Genomic DNA, 21071 nt, shown 5'->3' on the forward strand with positions numbered 1-21071 from the left:
TCAACCGGGAACTGTACCAGGTGTTGGGAACACACAGGGTCTGTTTAAATTAGACACAGTCCTGGGCCTCATGGCGCTCACTGCCAAAGTGATTTATAGCAGCAAACACTGGAAATAACCTGATTTCCAATAATAAGAAATTGGTTAGTTAAATGACAACTATAAAACTCAATACGCTGTGGTCATTAAAAAGAATGCTGAGGGTCTATATTAACTTGGCAAAGGGTTCACCACAATATATCGTCTGTGCTTTTCAGAATCTTTAAAGAATAGAATCAGAAAAATTAATGATGGTGTTCTCGTTTTTTTAAAAGACCCCCATGTTTAGCGGTTGATGGGTTTACAAATTAAGAAACAGCTCAATTCCAATATGTTTCTTTAACTCCCCTCCAAGGGATTTCTCTTGGTGCAATATTTGATCACCTTTGTTTGGTTGTCTTCTTTCTGGAGAGCCTCTAATTTCTGCCTCTGCGCCTGTGTGGGTTTGGCCCATTCTTGTTCAATGTCCTGTAGTGCCTTAAAGCGACAGAAGTTGTAAGATTAGCAACCTTAGCAGAAGTGAGCTAATCTGACAAAAACACACTCATGTATGAAAGGCTATAAAAACAGAGCCAAGTGCACATATATAAGGATTAGCATGTTATAGAGCTGACTGTTAAATTAGTGGGTGGAGGAAGAGATTGTTCAATGGTTTGGGGACAGCTGGCCACACTTGGGAGAGAAAATGAAGTTAGCCTCTTTCCCCACACCACCCAATCAAACAAACCCAGATAAAGATTTAAATGTTTAAAAAAAAAAAAGATTCAGGAAAAGAAATCTGATGCTGAGGTAAGGATTATATTTTTAAGATACAGAATCAAAGTGTCGTAACAAAGGAAAATATAATTACATGAAAATATAAAACTTCTATGCATAGAAACCATCAAGAACAAAACTAAGAAGCAAATGGCAAACCAGAGAATATGACCGCATCATATGTGGAAAAGAGTTGATATTTATATAAAGCAATAGGAAAAATGTAAATATCCCCAACAAGAAAATGGACAAAGAATATGAATCGGCAATTGACAAAAAGGAATTCCAAATTCTAAATCTATATTCAACCTCACTAGTAATCGATAATTTTTTTTTTTTTTGCCTCTCAACTTGGCAAAGACTAAAAAAATATATATAATATTCAGGGCTGGCAAAGATTTGGGGAAACCGAAAATTCCATGTAGAGCCGATGGGATTTAAATTGGTACCATTAGCCTGTGTTGCTTTTATTTATCAGGCTTTCAGAAAGTTTTCCATTGGTCTTCAGTTAGCCTGTTAAGCCCTCAAGAGAAAACCTTGAGTCCTTCCCCTCAGTGTATCTTGTCCAAGGTCTTACATACAGCAAACATTTAATAATTCTTTGCCAATAGTCAGGCACTCATTTATACCTTGGTCTGAATGTAAGTCTCTGTGCTCCACTGGTTACGCCTGATCTCCATCAGGAGAATGAGAAGATGAGTAAAGTTTTGATTTTGCTGTTTAGGTTGGGGGACAAGGAAATGGATTTAGAGAAGAGAAAGAAAAATAACAAATATTTGTTGAGAACCTGTTTTAGATAGGTTCTCTCAGCTTTGCAAATTGTCTGTGGGATAGGAACATTCCCCTCATCCTATAGATGGGTAAATTGAGGTCCAGAGAGGTTATGGCTTTCGAAACAACCCAGCAATAAGTGGCACGAGTTGGGTTAAAACCCTGATTTGGCGACTGTACCCGCGTCTCTATGCCCAAGCTACTGAATTCTGAGTATGTAGGCGGCTATGCACACCAAGACTTACCCCTGGTCACCAACTAGTCTCAAAACTGGACCTAGACACCTAGAACCTTTCCTTTCCTGAATTCTGCTTGATGTTAGAGTCCTGTAAGGACTGTTATCACTCGGCAGTGATAGCAAAGAGAAAGTATAGCTAAATAAAGAAGGTAAACAGCAATCACGACAGTAAGTACTAGCTGAAGATATGTCATTTGCCATTAGGGGACCTGGGACTCTCAGATACAGAGATTTAAATGTCCTGCATCAGCAGGAACAGAACTGCTTTTGTTTCACTACCTTTGAAAAGACTTGACCCTGATTATGGGCTCGCGAGTCATCGAATACAACACATACAGTGCCTCACTCTAACCATGAGAGAGTCCAATTCAGACGAATGGCTCTACTCAGTTCTATGGCTCCCCAAAGACTGGCTGCTGGAAACTTATGTAGAACCTATTTTTAAAAATCGAGTGAAATCACCTAAGCCATGGGTTTCATGAGCTTCAATCACACATGCCCCAGCACCCCCTGCAGAGGGTACAACAGTGAGAAGTGGGGAGCAAGGCATGTACCGGGCTCTAGCTGGCTGAGGCACGGCACAGCTAGGCCAAGGCTGTGTGAGTAGACCGGGCCATGTGCAAGGGCACCAGGCTGTGATGGTCTGGGGAAGCTAACGGTCAGCCCATGTTCCCTTCACCAAGCCATGAGCCCCATTACGGGGTTAGCCTGCCTAGAGCAAGGGACACCTTGCTACCACATAGGCCAGTGGTGCTGACATGCAGGCCCAGAATTGACCAAGCCTCGGTATTTTTTAGAAAACCCAGACATTTATACTTTTATCTACCACCTCCCATTTTGTTAATACTACTCAAATTTAAAATAAAAGAAGGGAAACAGTGTAGGAGTCCAATTGGCTCCTGGGACATCCATCCATGGGGCACAGCTGCTTTAGAACAATCAAAAGCGTTTCCCTTAATAATTATGATGGCACTGTTGTTTATCAGAAGAATTCATAAGAACTTTCTGCATTAATGTTTTTAAAGGATGATTGCTCCTCACATATTCACATATCCTCAGCTCCCAGGACAGTGTCTGCCCTGGGCCATTCAGAGTCTAGTTAGGCAAATACATATGTAAATGATATTTACATGGCTGGGTGAGTAGCACCCTTAATGGAGGGTACAAACAAGTACTCAGGAGCAGAGAGGGAGGAAGGCATTTTCTTTCGAGGGGAACTGAGAAAAGTTTCCCCCAAAGAGGCAGCAGTTACGGTCCTGACTCCCCGGAGCTGACTTCTCGGTACCCCCACTTGGATTCAGTAATAACAACGGTGATGATAGTGGCACAGATAATCATAACATCAACTATAATTTTTTGAAGACTTTGCAAGAGAAGAGCTGTGGTTTGAATAACAGTCTAGTAAAGCTGAGAGAAAACTTAGAAACCGTTCCTTCCATCACTTAACAGGGGGACATTGTAGTTCAAAGTTCGGAAGGGTGAACAGAGAGACACAGAGAGAGACAGCCGGTGACAGAGCAAGGGACAGAATGCATTTTCTTTTTTAAAAAAATTAAAAAAAAATTTTTTTTTTTCAACGTTTATTTATTTTTGGGACAGAGAGAGACAGAGCATGAACGGGGGAGGGGCAGAGAGAGAGGGAGACACAGAATCGGAAACAGGCTCCAGGCTCCAGGCTCCGAGCCATCAGCCCAGAGCCCGACGCGGGGCTCGAACTCACGGACCGCGAGATCATGACCTGGCTGAAGTCGGACGCTTAACCGACTGCGCCACCCAGGCGCCCCCAGAATGCATTTTCAAAACTGCTATTCGTGCGCTTTTCATGAAGCCATCTTTTTTCCCAGCTATCAGCAGAGGAAACACCGTCCATTTCTCTCTGGTTTACAACTCCTCGTTGAAGACAGATACGATGCCTACGGTGATGCTGGGGGTTCCTACTTCTCATCACCAGGCCAGAAAGACTATTTCCCACCAGAACAATATCAGAATTAGGTGATGCATCCTCCACCAAGGACGGGATATCAAACAGACCAGATGCAACCAATAATGCACTATAATAGCAAGGGTGCGACGGCGATGAGCCTCGGTAAACGTGTAAAATGGTAAAGTATGGTCCCATTCACACAACATGATTTTAATTACACTCAGCATGATTATACATGGGTCCAAGTATGACGAGAAATGAACTCAAAACTGGCCATGAAACTACAATGGTGACCATTGCACATCCAATATGTGATGTTTTGATTTGGCTCCTTAGAATTTTGGAGAGCTTTGAGAAGATGATTTATTGGATTGCCTTGGCCTGTTAAAAAGTCACATGAGGAGAAATGGGCAGTTAGGCTGTGACTCCTCATCTGACATGCTGGCTGCTGGGCTCCCTGTGACTGCTCGGTCACCCACCCAGGTGCTTTGCCCTGTGCTGAAAAAGCCAAGGTCCCTGCATGGGGCTGGTGGTCTAGTGGGGGAGATATAGACACAAGTGATGCTCTAGCTTGTCCGATTGAAGACCTCCTTGATTCTGATATCATGATTTTGTGAGACACTAAGGAAAAACACTGCCAGTTAAGTTATGACGCAGGGCCTTGTGATAGTTGTGCACGGTGCGTGAACCGGCCATGCCGACCTTCCCCGGCTGGTCATTGCTTTTATTTCTTCTGAGGCATTTGGTGATTCCTCTGGCCTTTAGCTGTTCTTCTTGGCCTGTGCCAGGCAGTCCTTTTGCATAGAGCTTAGTGAAAAACTGAGCAGTTCCCTCTCCCTGGGCACGTAAAGCCCCTGGTGGTTGCTTTACAAGAAAATTTGGAAGTGTGGTCATTTCTGGCTTTATGAATATAAAGGGGAAAACTGCTACTCTGTCTTTGCCTCTCTGTGAAAGTGATAACTCCCATTCCATGAAGAATCATAGTGTATGTAGTGGCAAGGGGCTGGTGAGGCAGGAGAACTGAGGTGGGGGGTAAATGGAGAGGTATCACAGAGGCAGCATCTGTGACCGCCTCACCACGTAGCAGAACCTTCACCACTGAATCAGGGAAGGGAAAGGAAGCCAGGGGTGCCTGGGTAGCTCAGTCAGTTAAGTGTCTGACTTTGGCTCAGGCCATGATCTTGAGGTTCGTGGGTTTGAGCCCCACGTCGGACTCTGTGCTGACAGCTCAGAGCCTGGAGCCTGCTTAGGATTCTGTGTCTCCCTCTGTCTGCCCCTCCTCGGCTCATACTCTGTTTCTCTCTCAAAAATAAATAAACCTTAAAAAAAAAAAAAAAAAGGAGGCCAAACTCTCAATGTACTTTCTGGGGGTTAGGGGGTAGGGGTAGGCAGGACCACCAATGTAATCTGCAGGGCCTAATGCAAAATGAAAATGTGAGGTCTCTTGTTCCAAAATTAAGGATCAAGATGGCAACAGCAAAATATTAAACAATTGTGGGGTTCTTCTGAGCAGGCTATGTGCCCATGAAGCAGGCCCTGGAGGCAAGTATGCTACTCGTTGGCTCAGGTAAAAAGAAGATTATGCTAAAATGAGATGGGAACACATGTGGCTTTAGATTAGCAGGGACAACCTTTCTAGACTCAACCTTTCTAGATTCGCAGGGACAACCTAGAAAACTCAGAGAGGTGGTTAAAATGGAGGTAGAATTTTTTTTCTTTCTAAATTCTATTTCTTAAAAAAAATTTTTTTTTACCGTAGTAAAATATATATAACATTTGTCGTTTTCACCACTTTTTTATTTAAAACAATTTCTTAAATGCTTATTTATTTTTTGAGGGGGGGGGTGGGGGAGGAGGGGCAGAGAGTGGGAGGGAGACACAGAATCCAAAGCAGGCTCCAGGCTCCGAGCTGTCAGCACAGAGCCCGACATGGGGCTCGAACCCACAAATTGTGAGATCATGACCTGAGCCAAAGTCAGACGCTTAACTGAGCCACCCAGGCACCCCTCATTTTAACCATTTTTAAGTGTACAATTCAGTGGCACTAAAAACATTCATAAAGTTGTGTAACCATGAACACTCTTATACCTACTTTTTTAGCATCCCTGGCATCCCTAGCAAAAATTCTGTACCCATTAAACAGTAACTCCCTGCCACCTAGCCCCTAATAACTTCTATTGGACTTTCTGTCTCTGTGAATTTGCCTATTCTAGTTATGGAGGTAGAATTCTTAACTATCACAATTTTTTTTTTAATGGTTTCCGTCCCAAATGGTCAATAACACATGGTGTTTTGAGAGTCCTTGGTCACCCTTACCTGCATATGGATCAAATCTACGGCTGCTGTGCAGTCCATCAGCATGGAGTCGAGGGATGGGTCCATGTACCTGTGTAATTCAGGAGCATTAAGTTCATTCATATGACACGGCCGATGAGCACACCTGGGAGCACATGCTCTCTGAGGTGGTGGCCCCCTATGCTTTAAACGAGCCCCCACTGGGGCACCTGGGTGGCTCAGTTGGGTGAGCATCTGACTTCAGCTCAGGTCATGATCTCACGGTTCATGAGTTTGAGCCCCGCGTTGGGCTCTCTGCTGTCAGCACTGAGCCTGCCTTGGGATCCTCTGTCCCCCTCTCTCTCTGCCCCTCCCCCCTCCTCTCTCAAAAATAAATAAACATTGGGGCGCCTGGGTGGCTCAGTCGGTTAAGCGGCCGACTTCGGCTCAGGTCACGATCTCACGGTCCGTGAGTTCGAGCGCCGCGTCGGGCTCTGTGCTGACAGCTCAGAGCCTGGAGCCTGTTTCCGATTCTGTGTCTCCCTCTCTCTCTGCCCCTCCCCCGTTCATGCTCTGTCTCTCTCTCTCTCTCAAAAATAAATAAACGTTAAAAAAAGTTTAAAAAAAAATAATAAACATTAAAAAAATATTTAAACGAGCCCCCCTTTCTAACAGCCCTCTACTCACCTAGCTTTTTCTGTCTCCTACTTTCTTTACACTGTAAGCTCTTGTCTGGCGGGCTCTGAGAGTAAGATGCCAAACAATAAAGCTGTGGGAGAATGGCCCACGGCCCTGTTCACACTTGCCCCACTGTCGGGCCCCAAGTGCGCATGCCCTTTCCCCACCCCATAGTACCTGGTGTCGCCGTTGCCCCAAACCCACACCTGCATCACCACCCTGTACCCAGGCTGCTCTCATCTGTCGCCCGAACTGCTCCCTTTGTCAGGCCCTCTGCGTCAGCCCCGTCCCCTCAATCCCAGGCTCTGCGTTCTAACCTGAGGGCTCTTTCCTGAGTAGCCTGTGGACTGTCGTGGTCCCAGGAGTTAGATCATTCATCTTGCTCCCTTCCACGGCCTGGCCCGTCAGGGGACACCTACCTTTCATTTCCAGCTCTGTCTCTTACCCATCTTCCTCTGTCGCACTCGACATCCAACCGTGTTTTCTCTCCTCTCCTCTGCCTGGAAGACCAGTGCCCTTACCAGCTTCCGTCCCTGCCTCATCTGCCTCTCCTGGGCTCCTCGTGTCCCCCCTCCAGTCCCCACTCCTCACGGTTTCCACTTCATCCTCTATGCTTCCTTAGCACTCCAAAGTCATCCTGAGCACTGCTCTCATCAAGTTGATCTTAGCGCCAGGTACATAGGGGCTGTGTCCTATTTGGAGTTGCCACTCTGCAAAGTGACTTGCAAACAGCAGGGCTCCGTGTCTGTCTAATGGGCCCAGAATCGCCAGGCTAAACTGAAATCATAGTTCCTGTATGAGCACAGGAGCTGCTAAGAATTGATAGAAAGGGTCCGGAAAGGGTGCGCCACATCTGGTCTAAACCAATCTGAGGGCAGAGGTAAGCCGAATCACTGCACTTACGAGAGTGTGGTTAAGAGACCAATGGGATTGGCATGGACCAGGAAAGGATGAAAATGGTACTTGAAGGTCACCTTCCTCCTGGGGGGCGGGGAGAAGCATGCGCAGTTATGTCCGATTTAGCTCATTTGCCCACGCGGCGTAGGCACCCTGTTCTCCATGACTGACAATAGCAACTGTTGAATCCGAGCTAGAGAGCCCCCGGACCCAGCCCACACTTGGGGCTCTGAGAGGCCAGGGCAGCCTCCCTCTGATCTGGAAGGAACTGTACCATAATTGGAGAGGTGCACCAGAGAATTCACAGACAGAAAAATCCCTAAAACTCTGGCTAATGTTTGCTGGAATGCCACAATGTTTGTGGAATCCCACAGCTCCCGGCAGCCAAGCTGGCCTCCCTGCTCCCACTCAGACTTTTCCGGACAGATGACCAGGTCCCTTCAGGATCCTACTCCAGGCTCTTCCCCTCGGGTGACCTGACCCTCAGCTCTAACAGCTGGAGTGGGGGCCTCCTTCCTTCCCAGTTCCCATTAGCAAAGGACATCTGCCTGGATCCGAGATGCTGGTGTGTGAGTGACATTTTATCTTACGCTGATGATCTACTATATACCTTTTTTTTTTTTTTAAGTTGTATTTATTTATTTTGAGAGAGCAGGAGAAAGCGTGAGCACAGGAGGGGCAGAGAGAGAGGGAGGGAGAGAATCCCAAGCAGGCTCTGTACTGTCCGTGCAGAGCCCAACATCGGGTTCAATCTCAAGAACCACCAGATCATGACCTGAGCTGAAACCAAGAGTCAGAAGTTTAACCGACTGAGCCACCCAGGTGCCCAAAGAATATACCTATTTAATGAAGACCTGGGCAAAACCCAATTACCAATTAAGGCTTCAAGGTAAGGGACAGAGTCCTCAGGTCTCCTTTGATCTCAAGTTCTCTGGAGAGTCCATGAGCAAAGCAGTCTAAGCCTCAGGGATTCCTGCTGTTATTGTTATTATAATTATTATTATCTTCAATATAACAGTAGGAAACAAGACCAAAATTTGTTGAGCATGTGGGATTACTTTCTTTAACCCTCACACTAATCATATGAGCTAGACTCCTGTTATTATTCCCGTTTTACTGAGGCTTACTGAGCTTGAGTAACTTGGCTAAGGCTATTTAGCTACCCAGTGAGTTGGTTGGGATTTAGACTCACATACTGTGATCCTAGGAACGACCATGCTCAGCCACTTGTTACACTAATCAGCTTCTAGAAGAACAGCTACTCTAGAAACACCTAGATGGAACTGCTAAGGGTTTTTCCTTTTCGCCTTTTTAGGGTTCCACCCCACAGATTTTGACAGTTTCTCAGAATACTTTTGAATAGCAGTAGATGAACTTCTAGCCCTGCCAGGAATGTCCTTCCAAAATCCAAAACCACAGACTGGCGCTGTAAACAAGGCATCATGAGGTCAAGATAACTACTATTCCTAGATTACAAAATGCCTTTCTTTAATACTCTCTGTGCTCCGATTACAGAATAGCTGGGCTGGGAGAGAGTAAACCAAAGAAGCAACCCAATACAGCCATGGTAATAAACACTGGAGACTACAGATTGTAGGATATATGTGGGGCGGGGTGGGGTGAGAGAAGCGTCCTGCTTCTTGTTATTTTCTGTTCGTTCGCTTTCCATAGGGCTTCTTGTTTCTGGGGGAAAGGATAGTATTTTCTGCAAGGTGTTCAGTCAGTCTACGAACATGGCTGGCCCTGGTTTATACGCATTTGTTACTGGAATCCTTTAAGAATGTAAGCCAAATACTTAAGAGTTCAAATTCACTGCAAGTTGTCTGGGTCCACCCTTTGCCTTTAGGGAACACCACAGCGCAACAGATGAATTGCACCTATTTGTAATCATCAATAAATTCCTTCAATTAGTACAGTTGATAATCCATTCCAAAGCAAGCCCGTGACCTGCCATTTCTCATAATTCCCGCTTTGATTCCCACCCCAACAGCACTTGCTTTTCAAGACTTACCTTCAGGGCCACCATCCTCGTGACAATATCCCTCAAGTACTTACTGGAGACCAGTGGGAGTTATCTTCAACATCCCATTCTTTAGGACAAATAGTCTGGTTCATTCCCCACTCTCCCTTCTTTATTGCTTTCCTCTCAACCTTCCGCAAGCTCCTGGTCCCTCTCTAGCTGTTAGGTGGTGAGCTGATCCGGTGAGACCGACAAAATCTCAACGGGAACCGAAAACATCCTCAAATATCTACCATCACCGCAAATGCTTACCACTTCCGGAGTCCAACCTTGCAGTTTTCCATTCCAGCACTTCTGAGACTCACATAAGGGAGTTCAAAGTCCGCCAGTTTTTTCATGACTAGAGAAAGGGGAAAGGGAGTCTTCCTGGTTGAAACGGCACAAACAGTTTACATACAGAGGCTTCGAAATGAGACAATAAAGCGTTGCCATTGGAAAGAATAAAATCACCCTGATCACATTCTCTCGCATTTGTATGTAATTTTTAACTTCCCAAAATTCATCCAAATGATAAATAGCATTTCACCCTCATAAAACAGCAGCACCGTTCGTAGGGGGTACTTTCCACTGCAATACAGATGAAGAAACCGAGGTCCAGAGAGGTCTAGTGCCTCCGCCAGCACACCACAGATCTTAGTGGTGAAGCCAACACACAAACCCCTTAACTTCCCACTCAAAACCACTTCCCTGCAGCTTCTTGAGAACATGTGTAAATGGCATTCAGATAATTGATACCATTTCACAACTAAATAGCTTGTAATACCTAGAAATGCACTGTAGAGGAAAGCAAAAGCCATGTGGACCACACTGTCGTCTTTCACTAACTCCTTACGTTTTTTAAGAATCTGAGAACTTATTTATGGCATCCACATTTTATAGCAAACATTCCTTAATGAGGAGAAGCGATAGCGTGATGGGATGTCCTGACATCCGAAGTCCAGCACTCCAGAGGGAGGCCGGGGCATGGCTGGTGGCCAGCAGCCAGGCCATAAGGGTAAAGGTGAGACAGACATTAGGACTGGGACCAGGGCAGGCACAAGAGCCAAGTGCAGTTACTGGTAAGGGCCTGACATCTTGCTCTGGTCCATGCTAGCTTTCTGGAGTGGCTCATCCCCAGCTCACCCTGAACACAGACACAACCGCCCATCCCCCAACTTTTGATCCAGGGACTACTGAGAACAGTAGTAGGGACCACGCATCGCCCCTACTCGGCGGTATCTCCTGCATCCCCTGGGCTGAGCACGTGCCCACGCCTGCCCAACCCCATCTCCCGGCTGCCCTGCATTCCTTCTTTCCTTACCAGAGAGCTTGCCCTCTTTGCGAAACCGAATGAGAAAGAGGCCGAAGTAGCCCAAGAGCTCCTGACACAGTCCAATTTTGTGTGACACCACCTTGAGAAATAAACAAAGACAAGAAAAGGGTGGGGGGGGGGGGGAGTTGGGAGAGTGTCCGCCATGCTTACCATGATATGCAGAATTTGAAATTGCCTGTAGGGGCGCCTGGGTGGCTCAGTCGGTTGGGCGTCCGACTTCGGCTCAGGTCATGATCTCGCGGTCCGTGAGTTCAAGCCCCGCATCGGGCTCTGGGCTGACAGCTCAGAGCCTGGAGCCTGTCTCAGATTCTGTGTCTCCCTCTCTCTCTGCCCCTCCCCCGCTCATGCTCTGTCTCCCTCTGTCTCAAAAATAAATAAATGTTAAAAAAAAAAAAAAAAGAAAAAGAAATTGCCTGTAAACATCAATAGAGAGTGCTTTAATGGGCTGCAGACATTAAAAGGAATCTTCTCCAGGGGCGCCTGTGCGGCTCAGTCGGTTAAGTGGCTGACTCTTGGTTTCGGCTCAGATCAAGATCTTGTGGTTTTGCGGGTTCGAGACCCGCATCGGGCTCTGTGCTGGCAGCTCAGAACCTGCTTAGGATTCTGTCTCCCTCTCTCTCTCTGCCCCTCCCCCACATATGCTCGCTCTCGAAAATAAATAAATAAAAACTTTTAAAAAAGGGGAATCTTTTCTGAATCTAAAAATGATCACATTGATTTTAGAAAATTTACAAATCAAAAAAATTAGGGTGAAGAAAATAAAAATCAGCTCCAACACTATGGACATGAACCTGGCCTCCGCTGAGGCTGATTGTCCCACCTGGAACAGGGATGTATCTCCCAGATAGTTTGGTCGTTATAATCCACCGGAGGGCAGCAGCCATTCTCCACGAACATCTGTCCTTCTGTGATACCTGCCCCTGGGGCCCTCACCCCAATTTACCTTCCTGCGGGCTGGATTCTCAGAGAAGGGACGTTTCCCGCCAACTGGCTGCCATAGAAAAGTGTACAAGCTACTGGCCACCTTTGCCCGCCCCCCGCCCCGGCCCCCTTCTGTCTGGCGCCTCCTGTGACGGTCAAGTCTAATTTACACGCCATTTGCTCAGCGCAACCTCGGATCCCAGGCACAGGGTGCTCTCCTTTCCTATTCCTTCCTGACCTTTACATCAAACGGCTTTCATTTCAACACCCACGGTTTCATTTCTACCAGCGGGTCATGAGGCTGTAACGTCATAATGTTTTATATTCACTCACCTTTCCTTAGCAGGAATGTCCATGCTACCACAGATTCTCCCCTTCCTCACCCACCCCCGCCCCCCACTTAAGCCTGGGCTGCAGCGTGACTTCGTTGCTTGCACACTCTGAATTCACTAGATCACCTCTGCAACACTCGAGGATTTCACCTCCACAGCCAGGGGTGTGAGCTGATGCTTTAACCATGGCTCCGGGTTCTCAAGGTGGCAGTCGTACAAACACCAGGCTCCAAGGGGCACTTTTCTTGTCAGAGATCTGTAAATTGCCTCACGAGGCAGTCTTACTAGGTGCGTGATATGAGTGGGTGTGCTCGGCATGGCTTTGAAAATAAGGAAGGGCCTGGGAATGTTTTACGACATTCACTCAAGGCGCATCCCCGTTCGCCTGCTTCCTATCTCACCCTTCCCCATGCCCTTGCAGACACCCCACACCAAACACAGCGCCCCTGTGTGTGCAAGGGTGAGTGTGTGCTGGTAAGCAACAGATTGCAAAGACATCTTTTCCTAGAGGATGAGCCACGTCCCTTCGGACTGATTACTCTCTTCTCGGATCCGTTCAGGGAAAACCAGCAAGCTTACATGCTAGGGCAGATAAAGGAGTAGGGAAAAGAATGGAGAAGCCCTTTTCATTTATAAGGACATAAACACACGTACCTTCTTTCGAGAGGAGTAAGCATGGACAAAAAAGAGACACAATGATATTGTCTTCTTAGCAAACGTTAAGGAGATTTCAAAACAGAAGCACCATCAGTAAAACCACGTTAGCACAAATGTGTAAAACCCCCAAAAGAGATTTCATCTTGTTGCTGGTCCTTAAGAAACCCAGCAGGATGGCAGGGAGGTGGAGGGTGGAGGAAAGTATGCTTGAGGAGATGTAAACAATGATTTTTTTAAGGTTTTTTGGGGGGGCGGGGAAAGAGAGAACAAGTGGAGGAGGGGCGGGGGGGAGGGGGGGGTCGGGCAGAGGATCCAAAGTAGGCTCTGGGCTGACAGCAGGGCTTGAACCCATGAACCATGAGATCATGACCAGGGCCAAAGTCGGACACTTCACCGAGTCACTCAGCCCCCCCCCACCACCACAAAAATGATTCTCAATTACAAAATTTAAATTATATTTTTATGCAAGCTGGAGAATCTCCCAGCCCCTGGAAGAGAAGTCACATGTCTGCCTGGCCAACTGCTCACTTTGGTACCTGCTCACCTCCAGGTAAACTTATTTGATGCTAATGATGTCAGTGTCTGGGGTTTGAATGTCTCACAAGTCAGTGTGATTAGAACGGGGAAGGTGTAATTGTCTGAGATCACGAACGTACATTGTTAAACTTCTGCTCCTTGTTACGAGAGAAACTGGGGAAAAGAGTTGGTATTGTGGAACCATAGACTTACTGCCCTCCTCCTTCGCTATGTCAGCCTCCCACTGTGCAGGTCCTGGGAAGGCAATTTACGGAACCATGTTTTTGTGTTTGGGGGGCTTTGGGGGATAAATCCCCTGAGGCATTAAGCAGCAAGGGCCTTTGATGCTTTTTTAGAGATATCACTCTGGAAGCCAGGATAGAAGGTTGGCAAGACTGGAAGCAGGGACTAGTTTGGAGGCTGCTATCGAAATCTAGCTGAGAGATGAGGGCTCGAACGAGGATAAGGATGGAGGGGAGGAAATGGGGAGACAGGAATTATCAGGAGAAAGACTTGGGGCACAAGATTAGTAGGATTTGGGGGTCAGGGGGTGACGGAGGGGGACCCTAGGGTAACTTCTCAATGGATGGCCTCAGCAATGAGGTGGCTGCAGATCTCATTCAACGAGGCCAGCAATACAGGAGCCAAAAAAGGTTGTGTGCAGTGACTTTCCTAGGAAGGAAGGTCAAAAATGATCACTTTTGGGCAGAGCAAAGACCCCAGAGAAGGGATGTTTCCTAGCCTGGGGACAAAACTGCTCTTTGGAGGCCAGGAGGGCATGGGCCTTCTTGAGCCTCCAGGCTGGAAAGAGGAGCCGTGTTTCAGGGAGGAGGCTCCCCCACCCCATGGTCTCAGGTAAAGGTGGGCTTCAGGGCTGGGAGCCCAACAGGGATGGCTCATTTCCTACCTAGAAGGTGTCAGGTACCATGTCCCCAGCGCAAGAACATTCTGTCCTTGGGAAGGCCCGTAGAAACTTTATCACTTCCACCTGTTTATAACTATATTTTCCCACACATACTTCTCTAGAGGATTAGAACTAACACCCTCCAAAGAAAAAGGACCTGGGAGCAGTATGCGGGTGTGAGAAGCTGGTGTTCCCTTGAAACCCAGGGTAGGGAGGAAAGGCCCCAGGGACAGAGCTGGTATTAGCCACATCTAAAGACGGGGCGGACAGTCTCTGTGTCTTGTCTTCAGAGTCCTCACAGAACCAACTTAAACTCAGGTCTGGCCCTCTGGATGCAGAATTAGACCTGCTGGAGTTTTGGTTTCCTGTGGGACAGGAGGGACAATTACTCCAGCCTTCGAGAAATCTGCTGTCCCTCTGCCAGAACCTGTCACCAGCCTACCTGGATACAGCCTGTTTCAGACTCATCTGGACTCCACTCCCCTTCCTGCTCCCAACCATGAGGGCATCCCATAATAAAGCACTTGGCATATCTCCAGGGCACATCTTTGGCTGAGTCCCAGAAAACTGACAGCCGTATTAGGAAGGGCCTAAAAGACGTCTGGGAAGTTGATGCCCACGGGGAGAGCAAAACCAAAGATGCCCGGGAAGATAAGTTGTAGCTCAGATTCCTTGGTCAGTCTCCCAGAAAATCCAGCCTCTCTACAGATACATCATCCAGAGTAAAATGATAGGCAGGAAGCTTCTGGAAGGTAACCTTATCCTAGTCCCTGCCCTCAAACAGAATGATTCCTGAATTCAGTTCTGGAGCTGGAGTTCAGACAAAGTTTACCTCTAGAACTCTTTCAGCAGTATCTGATGTTAGAATTTCGATTTGAATATTCCTTCCATCAGGCAGAAATATGTCCAGAGCCGCTGTCTTGATCGTGATGCTAAATGTGTCCTGCAAGCAAAGGGAAAGCACAGTGAGCCCCCCAGTCCCTTCAATGGGGTACACAGAGCAGGAAAAGTCAGTAGCTTCCTCTACCTGGACCCTCAGGGCATACATTACCCAGAAACACACAGAGCTGACTGCAGAGATTTGGGGGATGGTGTTTTGATGGATGTGTTGGGGTGAGGAGGGGTGTGGAGGGGCCGAGACAAAGCAATGACATGCCGCTTGAATAATTTTCAAATAAACAAGGCATCCATTTTAGGAAAAAAAAAAAAAAGCTTTTGATAAAATCATCCACCTGACCCTGGGGAATCTCAGATTTTAATTTTCACTTTGAATATTTCCAGGTATCCCTAAAAGTCCCATAAAAGTCTTCTGAATGGAGGCGCCTGGGGGGCTCAGTTGGTTAAGCGTCTGACTCTTGATTTCGGCTCAGGTCACGATCTCATGGTTTGTGGGTTCGAGCCTCGAATTGGGCTCTTCACTGACAGTGTGGAACCTGCTTGGAATTCTCTCTCTCTCCCTCTCTCTCTGCCCCTCCCTTGCTCACTCACTCTGTCTCAAAATAAACAAATAAACTTTAAAAAAATTAAAAAAAAAAAGTCTTCTGAATGAAGAAGGATGTCAGTATCAGGTGAGTAAGCATCCACCTGAGGGCCAGCACTCCCAGCTCAGCCCTACTTTGCTAACATTTATGCATTCTGCAAGGGGATACCTATGTGCTAGAGACTACTGCAAATCTGGGGACCTGTGAAGCTCTTGGATGAAATGTTCTGGAATGTCAAGGACAGGCTAGAGACACTGGAAAGCCTTCAGAGTGGAGGAAAGTGTGAAGCTGGAGTTGATGTTCAGTGACCACAGAGCGGGGGACCCCAGGGGGAGGCACGGCCAGTGGCCGCTCAGCTGAGCCTCGCGGGGCAGTTGCATCTGGCAGAAGGCTGTTTTCAGCACCTCCCAAATGGGATGCTGTGGGTCCGCAGGACTGCCTCATCTCTGGGAGGCTGATTCAGGGCAGAGCCTCTCTCATCCCAACTCTACAACAGGATTAAACCCGAATGCACCAACACATTCACTGTAGGCAAGGAGCTCACTTCTCTCCTGGGCATTGAGAATGGCAGTGGTTACGTATTCTCCTGGGGAGAATGGAGACGAGAGTCACTCAAATCATTTTCTGTGTTCTAAGCCTACTATACAAGTCAGAATATTAGTAATACAGAGGGGTGGAGGGTAATCTCCTCTTAGTGCCAAGACAATGTGCACCCAGCCTAGGTTACCGCCTTCCTGGTACCAGGCGGGGAGAGAAGAACCAAATGACCAATTGTAAGATTGTTTGCAGATCACAGAATTGGGCTCAGGCAAGCTGACCAAGTGGGACCTTTCCCCTCAACAGGCAACACCTCCCTTTTCCTCACCCTCCCTACATCCACAGATAACATTTCAGGTTTTACAGGCTCCTGGGAGACTCAGCACAACTGCATTGCCCAGGTACCTCAGCCGGCCAGTTACATTAGCGACAGGCTCATTTTTCTGAATTGTGTTATCAAAGGGCAAGCTTTGTCTTTAAATTTTAACGACCCACCTGCCTCCCCCGCCCGCCGCCGCCCGCCATGTGTTATAATTACTAAGTTTCTACGATTCTGAATCTAAACACTTTAGAAGAGGAAATCTGCTATTTTCCAAATTCAAAGGGTTGCCCCCCCCCATGTTTATGAATATCTACACATTTAGGCAGCATGTATACATAGTATATCAGTTATGAATAAATATGCATATATTTATTATGGACAAATATATTGATGACGCGTGATACTCATAATTGTGCTCTGTGCCAACGGCTTCACATAGGGTAACTCATCTAACTCTCGTCGCAATGCCTTGAGACAGATACGCGTATTAATCCCCCTTCGTCAGATGAGTAAAAGTTCACGAAGGTTAAATAACTTGCCGGAGGACACATTGCTAGGGAATGGCAGAGGCAGGATTCCAGACCAGCTCCACGTGACTCTAGGCCTGGGATCTAAATAAGGGACCCAAGAATTCCCAACAATAGGCCTCCCATCCAGCACTGCTATGGCGTCCCCTGAATGCCTGTGCTGAGACCCTCACCTCCAGTGTGATGGGATGCGCAGAAGGGGCCTTTGGGAAGTGATTAGAGCTGGACGAGGTTGTGTCCCTCGTGATGGAACTACTCCCCTTTTGAGAAGGGACAGCAGAGGGCCTGTTCTCTTTCCATGTGTACACAAAGAGGACAAAGATTTCTCATGGTTCCAGGAATTTCTATGAAGCCGCCCTGCATTTTATAATGTCCGATATAAATGGAGTAACTCCTAGCACTTTTTTGACTCTCAAAGCGTCCACATTTGGATAAGTTACATGACTACCATGTCGCCACCCTCTACACCAGCATGAGGTACCATGGTATGCTGCCTCCCTCCGCATGCAATAGGTTTCTGTCTGTGTGACAGGAATTTGTCACTTTTCAAACAGTCCTGTGGCTCCTCCCTGTCAGAACTGGGCTCTGAATCAGCAAACGCGGATCCTCTTACCAGGTTTTTCCTCCAAGAGTCTGGTGCCAGGACCGTCCGCTTCCCGGCATCCTTTGAGAATCACTCCAAGTTCTTCTACAAAATGTCAGAACCCCTGGTTTCCCTGCACCACAGCACAGGCCCTGAGCTCCCACACGACCTCAGGCCACGCTTCCGTCACCTCTGCTTTCCAGGGGACCTTTGGAAGATTTCCCTAGTTCCCCTGCAGTCATGATAACTGATTGATGATGAAACACAGCAGGGTCCCCAAGACTCCATATTTAGCTGAGATACAGGTAGTCAGGGGTAATGGGCTCCCCCAGAATAATTGCTGCAAATAGTCCCTTTCTAGGAATACCTTTGCTTAGATGTTGGTTCTTGGGTTCTGGGGCCTATAATCACAAACATCCCTTACCTCAGGGGAAAAACACTCACAAAATGAATGAAAAGAATTTTATTGCTTTTTGGTAAGATTCTAAAGGAAAGCCTAGCATTAATTTTTATTACCACAGTGCAGCTCCCAACTCAGACCAAACTGCAGACTGGTAAGATAGCTAAATTACATAAACAGCTAAAATGAAATAAATGCATACCTTTATTAAATTCCTCCACAAAAGTGAGAAAGATTGGATTGCGAGAGCAGGTCAGATTATAGATGGCCCTGAAGTCAGACACTTAAGGATTTTATTAAAAAGGCAGGGGCGCCTGGGTGGCTCAGTCGGTTAAGCAGCCGACTTCAGCTCAGGTCACGATCTCGCCGTCCGTGAGTTCGAGCCCCGTGTCGGGCTCTGGGCTGATGGCTCAGAGCCTGGAGCCTGCTTCCGATTCTGTGTCTCCCTCTCTCTCTGCCCCTCCCCCGTTCATGCTCTGTCTCTCTCTGTCTCAAAAATAAATAAACATTAAAAAAAAATTTTTTTGTAAAGGCAAAAGGAAGGGGGCACCTGGGTGGCTAAGTCGGTTGAGCGTCCAACTTCGGCTCAGGTCGTGATCTCACAGTTCGTGAGTTTGAGCCCCACATCGGGCTCGCTGCTGTCAGCACAGAGCCTACTTCAGATCCTCTGTACCCCCACCCCCACCCCCCCACCCATCCCCTGCTTGTGTTCTCTCTCTCTCAAAAATAAATAAACCTTTAAAAAAAAAAAAAAGGCAGAAGAAGGCAGAAGGATGGAAACGGAGTGATGGAAAGATCTTGTCTGGTAGTGTGGTGAAAATGGGCAGGAAGAGAGACTGGAGGGTAGGGGACACTCAGAGTTGGCCGCAGTAATCTGCTCACAGGTACCAAGGGACTTGGCTGGAGCATGTGAAGAAATGGGTTCCAAGCCCAGCTGCTACACCTGCCCCATGTGACCTTATGTAAGCCTGGAGAGGCTATTTGCCCCCGGTATTCCTCATTCCTTCTGCTCTAAAATAAGGGCGGTAATAGTGCCCACCTCGCAGGGCTGCGGTCAAGATTCAAGGAAGCAACATGTGGAAGTTGGAATGGCACTCGCTGCAAACACTCAAATGGCAGCTGTGTTGTTCTGTTATTGTCAGAAGAAATGAGGAGGAAGTTACGTACCTTTGATTAAAAGTAGTGCCAATAGATAAGATATGAAGGATTCAAGAAAATAGGAAGATATTTTAACATTCACATCGAAGCAAGGAAGGCCTGAGTTGGGTCATTTTTACATCTTACACAATCTCTTGACTCTGTCTACTTTTCTTCTCCGCTGCCAGCCCCTTAGACCCAACTCACACCTCTTCTCCCTCGGCTCCTGTGATGGCCTCCTTGCTTCCATTCTTACCCTACTGCAAAGCACTCGCCACCTGGAGCCAGAGAGATGTTTTAAAATGCAAATCTAAAAATGTCCTTCCCTCGCGTAAAACGCTCCGACGTCCTTGCGTTGTTCACAGAGGGCGGCCATGCTCGCCACTATACGACCCACGCTGGCCTTACACTGCCCACAGGACACTCCAGGGAAAAACACAATTTCTCTCTACTCACACCGCTTCTGACACTATCTGGAGTTAGGACAGACCCCACAGGTTAAGGGCTCCGTGCCACAAGACTTCCTCTCCCCGGTTTCAGGTGGCAGTCGCAAATCTAGGCCTCCCACACTTCTGGCCAACTGGCTAGAAATCAGGAGTGCCCACAACACCCTCCTCAGGATTGGTAGTTTTCTAGAACGGCTCACAGAACGCAGGAAAGCTCCTTTTACCTACTATTGCCCACTTATTAGAAAGGAAACGACCCACAACCAGCCAAATGGAGGAGGTGCCTAGGGCAAGGTATGTGGAAAGGAGCACAGAGCTTCCATGCCCTTTCCAGGCGCACCGAGCATGTTCACCAGCTCCAAAGCTCTCTAAACCCCCCAGTTTAGGGACTTTTATGGAGACTTTACCACATAGGCTTCATCACGTGTGATTAACAACTCAATTTCCCTGCGCTTCTCCCCTGTAGACCAGGGGGTGGGGCTGGAAATCCCAACCCTGTAACTATGCTTTCCACCAATCCCCATCTTGAAGCGACCTAGGAGCCCCCAGCCACCAGTCTTCTCATTAGCACGCAACAAGACACAGTGATCTTTCCAGAGATTCGAGAGGCTTATAATATCGGAAGCTTTGTGTAAGGCACTCCGATTACCCCCAACACTCAAGAAATTACAGAGGTTTTGGGACGCCTAGGTGGCTCAGTCGATTAAGCGTCTGACTCTTGATTTTGGCTCAGGTCATGATCTCACGGTTTGTGAGATCAAGCCCCACGTCGGGCTCTGTGCTGTCAGCACACTGGGAAGATGAATCCCCATAATATTTGGCTTTGAAAACCATAGGGGCCTAACTTCATGAGTTCTTATCACCCGTGGGGCTTTTAACACTTGAAACTTTACAAATCAGCGGGCTTGGCTCTGGGGGAGTCAGAGGATGATGGAAACTAAATCCTGGCCCTTAAAGAAACAGCATAATATACTGCCCTGCTGAGATACAGCACAGAAGCAGCGTTTGAAAAACACCTGGGTGTACGGGAGAGAGATGTGTTTGTTAATCTTCATGCCTGCGCTGGAGGGGCAGGGGTCTTTGGGAGACTTGTCCAAGAAACAAAGAGGCTGGTAGGCACCATTTCCCTTCCCTCTCCCCAGCCAAGATACACGGACACCTGCAGGAATAAGCACAGCACAAATACTCTCCACCTAGCTTACTAGCAGCGTGCCTCCCCACATTCTCCTGCAGACCTGCCCCCTCCACCCTGACCTCCTCCTGAAGCAGACCAGCACAAACCTTTCTAACACTGTGCACCCCGTCCCCGTGTTCTCCTGTAGACTCACACTTTCCAGCACACTATCAGTAGTCCATTCCAAGCGGCACACCAAGCATGGCAGTGTGCAACCACCCCTGA

General features: G+C 47.5%; 1 protein-coding gene across 1 annotated transcript in view; it reads right to left on the reverse strand.

Annotated features, from left to right (window-relative positions):
- SNX31 (sorting nexin 31) overlaps window positions 1–21071 on the reverse strand; it is a 71191-nt gene that overhangs the window by 23333 nt on the left and 26787 nt on the right. Inside the window, exons 5-9 of the mRNA XM_043601477.1 lie at window positions 15072–15182; window positions 10898–10988; window positions 9850–9937; window positions 6045–6114; window positions 424–516 (exon numbers count right to left, since the gene is read on the reverse strand). Coding sequence (XP_043457412.1) covers window positions 424–516; window positions 6045–6114; window positions 9850–9937; window positions 10898–10988; window positions 15072–15182 — 453 coding nt within the window. The remainder of the gene's footprint in view (window positions 1–423; window positions 517–6044; window positions 6115–9849; window positions 9938–10897; window positions 10989–15071; window positions 15183–21071) is intronic.

This window comes from Prionailurus bengalensis, chromosome F2 (assembly GCF_016509475.1).
Source record: "Prionailurus bengalensis isolate Pbe53 chromosome F2, Fcat_Pben_1.1_paternal_pri, whole genome shotgun sequence".
NCBI lineage: Eukaryota > Metazoa > Chordata > Mammalia > Carnivora > Felidae > Prionailurus > Prionailurus bengalensis.